Here is a 13,439-nt window from a genome sequence, read left to right on the forward strand (position 1 = left end):
GTCTTTCCCATGTTGACCATGTTTGAGTGCTGTTCACAAGTTTGGGGAGGGTCTTAAATAGTCAGAAAAGGCTGGAAAAAGAGATAATTAATCCAAACATGTGAAGCTCATTGTTCTTTGTGCCTGAACTACTTCTTAATACTTTAGGGGAACCAAACAGAATTCTGGTGGGTTGAGGGGTTGAATAATAAATGACCCTCTGAAAAGACTTTTCACAATTTAAAAAAAAAAAAATAAATAAACAAAGAAATAACATTCTTTTTTTGCTGCAGTGCATTTCACACTTCCAGGCTGATCTACAGTCCAAATGTCACAATGCCAAGTTAATTCCAAATGTGTAAACCTGCTAAATCTGCAGGGGGTTGAATACTACTTGTAGGCACTGTAGATATCACTGTTATTATGGGGGCACAGTGGATTTCACTGTCATTATGGGGGCACTGTGGATATCACTGTTATTATGGGAGCACTGTGGATATCACTGTTATGGGGGCACTGTGGATGTTGTTGTATTACAGGGGGGTCTGTTTTATGTGAATTATGGACGTGTGGAAGATTTCCAGGTCCTGAGGTCTCAAGCTATTAATGTATCGGCCGCTCTGGTCATCGTCCGTGCCGGGCAGATCAGCTTCGCAGAGAAGGTGAGGGGCAGCAGGGGGTCGGGCCCCGGGGCCACTTGTAGCCTCCATCACTGCAGCATATTCATCCCCTGCAGGTCAACAATGCAGAGGAGGCTGGAGCTGTGGGGGTGTTAATATTCCCCGAAAACGTGGAGTCCCCGGTGTATGGACACGTGAGTAACGGTGACAGTCCTCCCGCTGTAGCCTGCATGCAGAGAGCATGGCTCCTCCCCCTGTAGCCTGCATGCAGAGAGCATGGCTCCTCCCCCTGTAGCCTGCCGGCAGAGAGCATGGCTCCTCCCCCTGTAGCCTGCCAGCAGAGAGCGCGGCTCCTCCCCCTGTAGCCTGCCCGCAGAGAGCGTGGCTCCTCCCCCTGTAGCCTGCCCACAGAGAGTGCAGCTCCTCCCCCTGTAGCCTGTCCGCAGAGAGCACGGCTCCTCCCCCTGTAGCCTGCCCACATAGAGCATGGCTCCTCCCCCTATAGCCTGCCCGCAGAGAGCGCAGCTCCTCCCCCTGTAGCCTGCCCGCAGAGAGCGCGGCTCCTCCCCCTGTAGCCTGCCCGCAGAGAGCGCAGCTCCTCCCCCTGTAGCCTGCCCGCAGAGAGCACGGCTCCTCCCCCTGTAGCCTGCCCGCAGAGAGCGCGGCTCCTCCCTCTGTAGCCTGCCCGCAGAGAGCATGGCTCCTCCCCTGTAGCCTGCCCGCAGACCGTGGCTCTCGTATCCCTTCCTCTGATGGGGTCTGTCTCCTTCTGTCCTTCCAGGTTCACTTTGGCACTGGAGACCCCAACACTCCCGGGTTCCCGTCCTTCAATCACACACAATTTCCTCCCTTCAGATCCTCCGGGCTCCCGAAAATGCTGGTGCAGGCTATCAGTCTGTCGTCTGCGCGCTCATTACTGGGGTAGGTACGAAGCTGCGGCAATCTCTGCCCTACAGTCACATCCAGAGCATCACGTGTCATGTGAGTGGGGCGTAAGACAGGATGTGTGAGTACACCCCTGTGTTATCAGTACATTCTATTCACAGAGCTCCATATAAGTGAGTACACCCCTGCATTAATAGCATAGTATATACACAGAGCTCAGTATAAGTGAGTACACCCCTGTATTATCAGTACATTATATATACAGTGCTCAGTATAAGTGAGTACACCCCTGTATTATCAGTACATTATATATACAGGGCTCAGTATAAGTGAGTACACCCCTGTATTATCAGTACATTATATATACAGGGCTCAGTATAAGTGAGTACACCCCTGTATTATCAGTATATTATATATACAGGGCTCAGAATAAGTGAGTACACCCCTGTATTATCAGTATATTATATATACAGGGCTCAGTATAAGTGAGTACACCCCTGTATTATCAGTACATTATATATACAGGGCTCAGTATAAGTGAGTACACCCCTGTATTATCAGTACATTATATATACAGGGCTCAGTATAAGTGAGTACACCCCTGTATTATCAGTACATTATATATACAGGGCTCAGTATAAGTGAGTACACCTCTGTATTATCAGTACATTATATATACAGGGCTCAGTATAAGTGCGTACACCCCTGTATTATCAGTACAGTGTATTTATACAGTGCTCAGTATAAGTGAGTACACCCCTGTATTATCAGTACATTATATATACAGGGCTCAGTATAAGTGAGTACACCCCTGTATTATCAGTACATTATATATACAGGGCTCAGTATAAGTGAGTACACCCCTGTATTATCAGTACATTATATATACAGTGCTCAGTATAAGTGAGTACACCCCTGTATTATCAGTACATTACAGTCATGGCCAAAAGTATTGACACCCCTGCAATTCTGTCAGATAATACTCAGTTTCTTCCTGAAAATGATTGCAAACACAAATTCTTTGGTATTATTATCTTCATTTAATTTGTCTTAAATGAAAAAAACACAAAAGAGAATGAAGCAAAAAGCAAAACATTGATCATTTCACACAAAACTCCAAAAATGGGCCACACAAAAGTATTGGCACCCTCAGCCTAATACTTGGTTGCACAACCTTTAGCCAAAATAACTGCGACCAACCGCTTCCGGTAACCATCAATGAGTTTCTTACAATGCTCTGCTGGAATTTTAGACCTTTCTTCTTTGGCAAACTGCTCCAGGTCCCTGATATTTGCAGGGCGCCTTCTCCAAACTGCCATTTTTAGATCTCTCCACAGGTGTTCTATGGGATTCAGCTCTGGACTCATTGCTGGCCACCTTAGAAGTCTCCAGTGCTTCCTCTCAAACCATTTTCTAGTGCTTTTTGAAGTGTGTTTTGGGTCATTGTCCTGGTGGAAGACCCATGACCTCTGAGGGAGACGCAGCTTTCTCTCACTGGGCCCTACATTATGCTGCAAAATTTGTTGGTAGCCTTCAGACTTCATAATGCCATGCACACGGTCAAGCAGTCCAGTGCCAGAGGCAGCAAAGCAACCCCAAAACATCAGAGAACCTCCGCCATGTTTGACTGTAGGGACCGTGTTCTTTTCTTTGAATGCCTCTTTTTTTCTCCTGTAAACTGTATGTTGATGCCTTTGCCCAAAAAGCTCTACTTTTGTCTCATCTGACCAGAGAACATTCTTCCAAAACGTTTTAGGCTTTTTCAGGTAAGTTTTGGCAAACTCCAGCCTGGCTTTTTTATGTCTCGGGGTAAGAAGTGGGGTCTTCCTGGGTCTCCTACCATACAGCCCCTTTTCATTCAGATGCTGACGGATAGTACGGGTTGTGTTGTGAATTCTGTGGCAGAGCTCCCTCTTGTGGTCACAAGTGGTACTTCGGCTGATTCTCTCTGTGAGCTTCCGTTGGTGGAGGAAAGTGGTACTGCGGCTTCTGAGTTTCCTTCCTCAGGTGATATGGTGAAGTCGTTAGGTGCTACCCTATTTAACTCCACCTAGTGCTTTGATCCTGGCTTCCAGTCAATGTTCTAGTATTGGACCTGTTTCCTCCTGGATCGTTCCTGTGGCCTGCTGCTCTGCATAGCTAAGTTCCTCTTTGCTATTTGTTTGCTGTTTTTTTTCTGTCCAGCTTGTCAATTTGTTTTTTCTGCTTGCTGGAAGCTCTGGGACGCAGAGGGTGTACCTCCGTGCCGTTAGTTCGGTACGGAGGGTCTTTTTGCCCCATTTGCGTGGTTTTTGTAGGGTTTTGTGTTGACCGCAAAGTTACCTTTCCTATCCTCGCTCTGTTCAGAAAGTTGGGCCTCACTTTGCTAAGTTTATTTCATCTCTACGTTTGTCTTTTCATCTTAACTCACAGTCATTATATGTGGGGGCTGCCTTTTCCTTTGGGGTATTTCTCTGAGGCAAGGTAGGCTTATTTTCTATCTTCAGGCTAGCTAGTTTCTCAGGCCGTGCCGAGTTGCATAGGCAGAGTTAGGTGCAATCCACGGCTGCCTCTAGTGTGGTTGGAGAGAATTAGGGATTGCGGTCAACAGAGTTCCCACGTCTCAGAGCTCGTTCTTGTTTTTTGGGTTATTGCCAGGTCACTGTATGTGCATTGACCTCTATGTCCATTGTGGTACTGAATTACCTTTCATAACAGTACTGGAAGTCAAAAGTACTAATGATTCTCAATAGAGGGAAAAAAGAAGTTCTGAGACCATTTTTCTTTCTTTGCACTGTGTTTTGCCTTTTTTTTCCCCTAGACATTTGGGTAGTTCAGGACACAGGTGTGGACATGGATATTCAGGGTCTGTGCTCTTCATTGGATAATCTCGTTATAAATGTACAAAACATTAAAGATTTGGTGGTTCAGAAGCCTATGTTCGAACCAAGAATTCCTATTCCTGATTTGTTTTATGGTGATAGAGCGAAGTTTGTGAATTTCAAAAATAATTGCAAACTGTTTCTGGCCTTGAAACCTCGCTCCTCTGGTGATCCAGTTCAACAAGTGAGAATTGTTATTTCTTTTTTGCGTGGCGATCCTCAGGACTGGGCATTTTCCCTTGCGCCAGGGGATCCTGCATTGAGTAATGTTGATGCGTTTTTTCTGGCGCTCGGATTGCTGTACGATGAGCCTAATTCTGTGGATCAGGCAGAGAAGAATTTGCTGGCTCTGTGTCAGGGTCAGGATGAAATAGAGGTATATTGTCAGAAATTTAGAAAGTGGTCTGTACTCACTCAGTGGAATGAAGGTGCGCTCGCAGCTATTTTCAGAAGAGGTCTCTCTGAAGCCCTTAAGGATGTCATGGTGGGATTTCCTATGCCTGCTGGTCTGAATGAGTCTATGTCTTTGGCCATTCAGATCGGTCGACGCTTGCGCGAGCGTAAATCTGTGCACCATTTGGCGGTATTATCTGAGCATAAACCTGAGCCTATGCAGTGCGATAGGACTTTGACCAGAGTTGAACGGCAAGAACACAGACGTCGGAATGGGCTGTGTTTCTACTGTGGTGATTCCACTCATGCTATCTCCGATTGTCCTAAGCGCACTAAGCGGTTCGCTAGGTCTGCCACCATTGGTACGGTACAGTCAAAATTTCTTCTGTCCGTTACCTTGATCTGCTCTTTGTCATCGTATTCTGTCATGGCATTTGTGGACTCAGGCGCTGCTCTGAATTTGATGGACTTGGAGTATGCTAGGCGTTGTGGGTTTTTCTTGGAGCCCTTGCAGTGTCCTATTCCATTGAGAGGAATTGATGCTACGCCTTTGGCCAAGAATAAGCCTCAGTACTGGACCCAGCTGACCATGTGCATGGCTCCTGCACATCAGGAGGTTATTCGCTTTCTGGTGTTGCATAATCTGCATGATGTGGTCGTGTTGGGGTTGCCATGGCTACAAGTCCATAATCCAGTATTAGATTGGAAATCCATGTCTGTGTCCAGCTGGGGTTGTCAGGGGGTACATGGTGATGTCCCATTTCTGACTATTTCGTCATCCACCCCTTCTGAGGTTCCTGAGTTCTTGTCTGATTACTGGGATATATTTGATGAGCCCAAGTCCGATACCCTACCTCCGCATAGGGATTGTGATTGTGCTATCGATTTGATTCCTGGTAGTAAATTCCCAAAAGGTCGACTGTTTAATTTATCTGTGCCTGAACACGCCGCTATGCGGAGTTATGTGAAGGAGTCTTTGGAGAAGGGGGATATTCGCCCGTCATCGTCGCCATTAGGAGCAGGGTTCTTTTTTGTAGCCAAGAAGGATGGTTCACTGAGACCTTGTATAGATTACCGCCTTCTAAATAAGATTACGGTTAAATTTCAGTACCCTTTGCCATTATTATCTGATTTGTTTGCTCGCATTAAGGGGGCTAGTTGGTTCACCAAGATAGATCTTCGTGGTGCGTATAATCTTGTGCGTATTAAGCGAGGCGATGAGTGGAAAACTGCATTTAATACGCCCGAGGGCCATTTTGAGTATCTTGTAATGCCATTCGGACTTGCCAATGCTCCATCAGTGTTTCAGTCCTTTATGCATGACATCTTCCGAGAGTACCTGGATAAATTCCTGATTGTGTACTTGGATGACATTTTGATCTTCTCGGATGATTGGGAGTCTCATGTGAAGCAGGTCAGAACAGTTTTTCAGGTCCTGCGTGCTAATTCTTTGTTTGTGAAGGGATCAAAGTGTCTCTTTGGTGTCCAGAAGGTTTCATTTTTGGGGTTCATCTTTTCCCCTTCTACTATCGAGATGGACCCTGTTAAGGTCCAAGCCATCCATAATTGGACTCAGCCGACATCTCTGAAAAGTCTGCAAAAGTTCCTGGGCTTTGCTAATTTTTATCGTCGCTTCATCTGCAATTTTTCTAGTATTGCTAAACCATTGACCGATTTGACCAAGAAAGGTGCTGATGTGGTCATTTGGTCTTCTGCTGCTGTGGAAGCTTTTCAAGAGTTGAAGCGTCGTTTTTCTTCTGCCCCTGTGTTGTGTCAACCAGATGTTTCGCTTCCGTTCCAGGTCGAGGTTGATGCTTCTGAAATTGGAGCGGGGGCCGTTTTGTCGCGGAGAAGTTCTGATTGCTCGGTGATGAAACCATGCGCCTTCTTTTCCAGGAAGTTTTCGCCTGCTGAGCGAAATTATGATGTGGGCAATCGAGAGTTGCTGGCCATGAAGTGGGCATTCGAGGAGTGGCGTCATTGGCTTGAAGGAGCTAAGCATCGCGTGGTGGTATTGACTGATCATAAGAACTTGACTTATCTCGAATCCGCCAAGCGCTTGAATCCTAGACAAGCTCGTTGGTCGTTGTTTTTTGCCCGTTTTGACTTTGTGATTTTATATCTTCCGGGCTCTAAAAATGTGAAGGCGGATGCTCTGTCTAGGAGTTTTGTGCCCGACTCTCCGGGTGTATCTGAGCCGGTGGGTATCCTCAAAGAGGGAGTAATTGTGTCTGCTATCTCCCCTGATTTGCGGCGGGTGCTGCAAAAATTTCAGGCTGATAAACCTGATCGTTGCCCAGTGGAGAAACTGTTTGTCCCTGATAGGTGGACGAATAAAGTTATCTCTGAGGTTCATTGTTCGGTGTTGGCTGGTCATCCTGGAATCTTTGGTACCAGAGAGTTAGTGGCTAGATCCTTTTGGTGGCCATCTCTGTCGCGGGATGTGCGTACTTTTCTGCAGTCCTGTGGGATTTGTGCTTGGGCTAAGCCCTGCTGTTCTCGTGCCAGTGGGTTGCTTTTGCCCTTGTCGGTCCCGAAGAGACCTTGGACACATATCTCTATGGATTTTATTTCAGATCTTCCCGTCTCTCAAAAGATGTCAGTCATTTGGGTGGTCTGTGATCGCTTCTCTAAGATGGTCCATTTGGTACCGTTGTCTAAATTGCCTTCCTCCTCTGATTTGGTGCCATTGTTTTTCCAGCATGTGGTTCGTTTACATGGCATTCCAGAGAATATCGTTTCTGACAGAGGTTCCCAGTTTGTTTCGAGGTTTTGGCGAGCCTTTTGTGGTAGGATGGGCATTGACTTTTCTTTTTCCTCGGCTTTCCATCCTCAGACTAATGGCCAGACCGAACGAACCAATCAGACCTTGGAAACATATCTGAGATGCTTTGTTTCTGCTGATCAGGATGACTGGGTGTCCTTTTTGCCTTTGGCTGAGTTCGCCCTTAATAATCGGGCCAGCTCGGCTACCTTGGTTTCACCGTTTTTCTGCAACTCTGGGTTCCATCCTCGTTTCTCTTCAGGGCAGGTTGAGTCTTCGGACTGTCCTGGTGTGGATACTGTGGTGGACAGGTTGCAACAGATTTGGACTCATGTAGTGGACAATTTGACCTTGTCCCAGTAGAAGGCTCAACGTTTCGCTAATCGCAGACGCTGTGTGGGTCCCCGACTTCGGGTTGGGGACATGGTTTGGTTATCTTCTCGTCATATTCCTATGAAGGTTTCCTCTCCTAAGTTTAAACCTCGTTTTATTGGTCCGTATAGGATTTCTGAGGTTCTTAATCCTGTGTCTTTTCGTCTGACCCTTCCAGATTCTTTTTCCATACATAACGTATTCCATAGGTCATTGTTGCGGAGATACGTGGCACCCGTGGTTCCATCTGTTGATCCTCCTGCCCCGGTTTTGGTGGAGGGGGAGTTGGAGTATATTGTGGAGAAGATTTTGGATTCTCGTGTTTCTAGACGGAAACTCCAGTATCTGGTTAAGTGGAAGGGTTATGCTCAGGAAGATAATTCCTGGATCTTTGTCTCTGATGTCCATGCTCCCGATCTTGTTCGTGCCTTTCATATGGCTCATCCTGGTCGTCCTGGGAGCTCTGGTGAGGGTTCGGTGACCCCTCCTCAAGGGGGGGGTACTGTTGTGAATTCTGTGGCAGAGCTCCCTCTTGTGGTTACAAGTGGTACTTCGGCTGATTCTCTCTGTGAGCTTCCGTTGGTGGAGGAAAGTGGTACTGCGGCTTCTGAGTTTCCTTCCTCAGGTGATATGGTGAAGTCGTTAGGTGCTACCCTATTTAACTCCACCTAGTGCTTTGATCCTGGCTTCCAGTCAATGTTCTAGTATTGGACCTGTTTCCTCCTGGATCGTTCCTGTGGCCTGCTGCTCTGCATAGCTAAGTTCCTCTTTGCTATTTGTTTGCTGTTTTTTTTCTGTCCAGCTTGTCAATTTGTTTTTTCTGCTTGCTGGAAGCTCTGGGACGCAGAGGGTGTACCTCCGTGCCGTTAGTTCGGTACGGAGGGTCTTTTTGCCCCATTTGCGTGGTTTTTGTAGGGTTTTGTGTTGACCGCAAAGTTACCTTTCCTATCCTCGCTCTGTTCAGAAAGTTGGGCCTCACTTTGCTAAGTCTAGTTCATCTCTACGTTTGTCTTTTCATCTTAACTCACAGTCATTATATGTGGGGGCTGCCTTTTCCTTTGGGGTATTTCTCTGAGGCAAGGTAGGCTTATTTTCTATCTTCAGGCTAGCTAGTTTCTCAGGCCGTGCTGAGTTGCATAGGCAGCGTTAGGCGCAATCCACGGCTGCCTCTAGTGTGGTTGGAGAGGATTAGAGATTGCGGTCAACAGAGTTCCCACGTCTCAGAGCTCGTTCTTGTTTTTTGGGGTATTGCCAGGTCACTGTATGTGCACTGACCTCTATGTCCATTGTGGTACTGAATTACCTTTCATAACAGGGTTGACACTGTTGTACCCTCGGACTGCAGGGCAGCTTGAACTTGTTTGGATGTTAGTCGAGGTTCTTTATCCAACATCCGCACAATCTTGCGTTGAAATCTCTTGTCAATTTTTCTTTTCCGTCCACATCTAGGGAGGTTAGCCACAGTGCCATGGGCTTTAAACTTCTTGATGACACTGCGCACGGTAGACACAGGAATATTCAGGTCTTTGGAGATTGCTCATGCTTCCTCACAATTTGGTTTCTCAAGTCCTCAGACAGTTCTTTGGTCTTCTTTCTTTTCTCCATGCTCAATGTGGTCACACAAGGACACAGGACAGAGGTTGAGTCAACTTTAATCCATGTCAACTGGCTGCAAGTGTGATTTAGTTATTGCCAACACCTGTTAGGTGCCACAGGTAAGTTACAGGTGCTGTTATTACACAAATTAGAGAAGCATCACATGATTTTTCGAACGGTGCCAATACTTTTGTCCACCCCCTTTTTTATGTTTGGTGTGGAATTATATCCAATTTGGCTTTAGGACAATTCTTTTTGTGTTTTTTTTCATTTAAGACAAATTAAATGAAGATAATAATAACAAAGAATTTGTGATTGCAATCATTTTCAGGAAGAAACTGAGTATTATCTGACCGAATTGCAGGGGTGTCAATACTTTTGGCCATGACTGTATATATACAGTGCACAGTATAAGTGAGTACACCCCTGTATTATCAGTACATTATATATACAGTGCTCAGTATAAAAGTGAGTACACCCCCTGTATTATCAGTACATTATATATACAGGGCTCAGTATAAGTGAGTACACCCCTGTATTATCAGTACATTATATATACAGGGCTCAGTATAAGTGAGTACACCCCTATATTATCAGTACATTATATACACAGTGCTCAGTATAAGTGAGTACACCCCTGTATTATCAGTACATTATATACACAGCGCTCAGTATAAGTGAGTACACCCCTGTATTATCAGTACAGTGTATTTATACAGTGCTCAGTATAAGTGAGTACACCTCTGTATTCGCAGTACATTATATACACAGTGCTCAGTATAAGTGAGTACACCCCTATATTATCAGTACATTATATACACAGTGCTCAGTATAAGTGAGTACACCCCTATATTATCAGTACATTATATACATAGGGCTCAGTATAAGTGAGTACACCCCTGTATTATCAGTACATTATATACACAGTGCTCAGTATAAGTGAGTACACCCCTGTGAAATGTACGATTTTTACCCAGTATCTCCCTGAACACGAGCAGTTTCCACTTTCTGACAATTCTCGGTTTCACAGAACGTTTCTCCCATTACAGGATACGGAGGTTATAATATAACTTATCACAGAATCTTCAGCTTTACTCCAATTAGCTGATGGAGAAATGAGTACACCCCCATCAGTTTCTCCTCCATCTAGTGTTGTGTATGGAGGCATCGCTTCTTCTCGGCCTGGGAGGAGCAAGGTGGCGACAAATTACAGCGTCCATCTTTTTCCATCTCCAGAACGAGCTGTAGAGCCGGGATGCCGGAGGGAGAGTGCTGACAACTTGTCTCCATGACTCCCCATAGGGGTTCGGTTGTCAGATCAGGAGACACTTGGCCCCTGAGTCACCGTCACTTGTTCTCTAGAAATGCAGCAGATGTGAGGGTGATATCATTGTCATGTGGAGAAGAAAAGCCGTCCACCGAGGGCCGGAGTGATGGCGGCATCTTCTGTCACTACAGAGCAGCACATCTGTGGCTTCACGACTCCGTGAGTGACATGAAGTCCGTCAACACCGGCAGCTCGTGTGCCCCTGTCACGATATTGTATGAAATATCATATAAGGTTAGTTTCTCTTGTTAGCCAGGCTGTGGGCCAACCCCCGCCCCCCCTTCCCTTTCACTCAGGCAAGAGCTGCCTTGCCAAATGTACATGGGGGAAGAGAGATTTTATTGCCTCTAGCTCTGAGAGCAAAGGAATTTATGACTAGGCTCAAATCTCCTCTAGCAGAGAACTGTTTAGAAGTGTCTAGGAGTTTCCAGAACCCATGAAAGTCCTTTGTTCTGTTTTTGTAAGATATTAGGCAAACCAATTAAGATAGGAACAGGAAAATTCATATTCTTAATCTCCCTCGGTGGATCTATCCATCACTCTAAACATGAGCTTCTAACGCCATCAGGTAAGAATATAGGGATTTCTCTGTAATGACGCATCACACATATGACATATTTGATCTCATTAGAATGCCAATGTTAAGACAAGATGAATGCTGGGTTTGTTATGTCTATGACATGTTTGGTAGTGGAGTTACAGGCATTACATAGAAGTTAGGGTAAAGTTAGTTAACTGAAGAGGTAGGAGGGACGAGGTGATCCAACCCCTTTCTGGGATGTCACAGGCTGCAGCTATAACTGTCTGGCCAGATCCCAGCAGTCAGTCTGCTGTTGGAAGAACATGTGAGTCTGATCTGAAGAGCTGTACTTCATGCATTGGGACTTTTGGGAACTCCGCCCACCAGCATGGTTTTTGCCTGAACTGATATGAACTGAGAACATGTGAGGTGTACTTTTTCTTATGTAATCCCTGTTTATGTTATAATTATCTTGTACATATTTGCAATTGTCTCATATTGTAACATCTTTATATAACCGTTTATAAACACTGCCTGAAACTTTTGATGGGGTATGTTATTTAATACTAGTTCGTTCATCCTGTTCTAAAACGTACCCTAAGTCTCCTGAAGGGAATTACGCTACTGTTTTGGGTTCGCTTCGGACCCGTTTAATCGAAGCTGGTGGCAGCCTACGTTTTGTACTGGGTAGTTGGGTGTCGTTGTAGCGACTGCGGCGTTGATAATTATGATTCGTGCCTGAGTGGGAGTAGTTATCGCGTTGCTGCAGCGTGCCCAATAGCCAGTACATAGCAGGCAGCCTTTCTGGCGACTAATTACCCCAGGTGCAGTACCTAATCTGACCTGAGAGTAAGGGGGGCGCCAGAGAGCTGCAAGTCTTAAGTGGAACTGTAAGCGGGATATACATAAATCCCTGCAGTTCGTGGTATATTGAAGAGCAGTGGGATACCTATAATAAGCCCCTGCTGTAAACTAAGAGGTCAATAGCCTTGTGTGTGTTTTTTTCATCACATTGTGGAGTGGAGGGATAACTAAGATAAGCCCCCTTGCACATGTTTGTTGTGAATTCTGTGGCAGAGCTCCCTCCTGTGGTCACAAGTGGTACTTTGGCTGATTCTCTCTGGGAGCTTCCGTTTGTGGAGGAAACTGGTACTGCGGCTTCTGAGTTTCCTCCCTCAGGTGATCTGGTGAGGTCGTTAGGTGCTTCTCTACTTAACTCCACCTAATGCTTTGATTCATGCTTCCTGTCAATGTTCCAGTGTTGGACTTGTTTTTCCCTGGATTATTCCTGTGGCCTGCTGCTCTGCATAGCTAAGTTCTTCTTTGCTATTTGTTTGCTTTTTTTTCTGTCCAGCTTGTCTATTTGTTTTGCTGGAAGCTCTGGGACGCAAAGGGTGTACCTCCGTGCCGTTAGTTCGGTACAGAGGGTCTTTTTGCCCCCTTTGCGTGGTTTTCTTTAGGGTTTTATGTAGACCGCAAAGTTATCTTTCCTATCCTCGCTCTGTTAAGAAAGTCGGGCCTCACTTTGCTGAATCTATTTCATCTCTACGTTTGTCTTTTCATCTTAACTCACAGTCATTATATGTGGGGGGCTGCCTTTTCCTTTGGGGTATTTCTCTGAGGCAAGGTAGGCTTATTTTTCTATCTTCAGGCTAGTTAGTTTCTCAGGCTGTGCCGAGTTGCATAGGCAGAGTTAGGCGCAATCCACGGCTGCCTCTAGTGTTGTTTGGAGAGGATTAGGGATTGCGGTCTGCAGAGTTCCCACGTCTCAGAGCTCGTTCTATTATTTTGGGTTATTGTCAGATCACTGTATGTGCTCTGACCTCCATGTCCATTGTGATATTGAATTGCCTTTCATAACAGTACAGGAAGCCAAAAGTACTAATGATTCTCAATAGAGGGGAAAAAAGAAGTTCTGAGGCCATTTTTCTTTCTTGGCACTGTGTTTTGTCTTTTTTTTCCCCTAGACATTTGGGTGGTTCAGGACACAGGTGTAGCGATGGACATTAGAAGTCTGTCTTCATTTGTGGATCAGCTCTCGGCAAGAGTACAAAAGATTCAAGACACTATTGATCAGAAATCTATGTTAGAACCAAGAATTCCTATTCCTGATTTGTTTTTT

At 45.6% G+C, this 13,439-nt stretch overlaps 1 protein-coding gene across 5 annotated transcripts in view; it reads left to right on the forward strand.

The window, feature by feature from the left end:
- The window catches only part of TFR2 (transferrin receptor 2), a 221,272-nt gene that overhangs the window by 148,710 nt on the left and 59,123 nt on the right, over positions 1 to 13,439 (forward strand). For all 5 annotated transcript variants that reach the window (XM_069767553.1, XM_069767552.1, XM_069767554.1 and 2 more), the window contains 3 exons: positions 519 to 641; positions 716 to 793; positions 1,381 to 1,520. In XM_069767553.1, coding sequence (XP_069623654.1) covers positions 519 to 641; positions 716 to 793; positions 1,381 to 1,520 — 341 coding nt within the window. The remainder of the gene's footprint in view (positions 1 to 518; positions 642 to 715; positions 794 to 1,380; positions 1,521 to 13,439) is intronic.

The sequence above is a fragment of the Ranitomeya imitator genome, chromosome 4 (genome assembly GCF_032444005.1).
Source record: "Ranitomeya imitator isolate aRanImi1 chromosome 4, aRanImi1.pri, whole genome shotgun sequence".
Classification (NCBI taxonomy): Eukaryota; Metazoa; Chordata; class Amphibia; order Anura; family Dendrobatidae; genus Ranitomeya; species Ranitomeya imitator.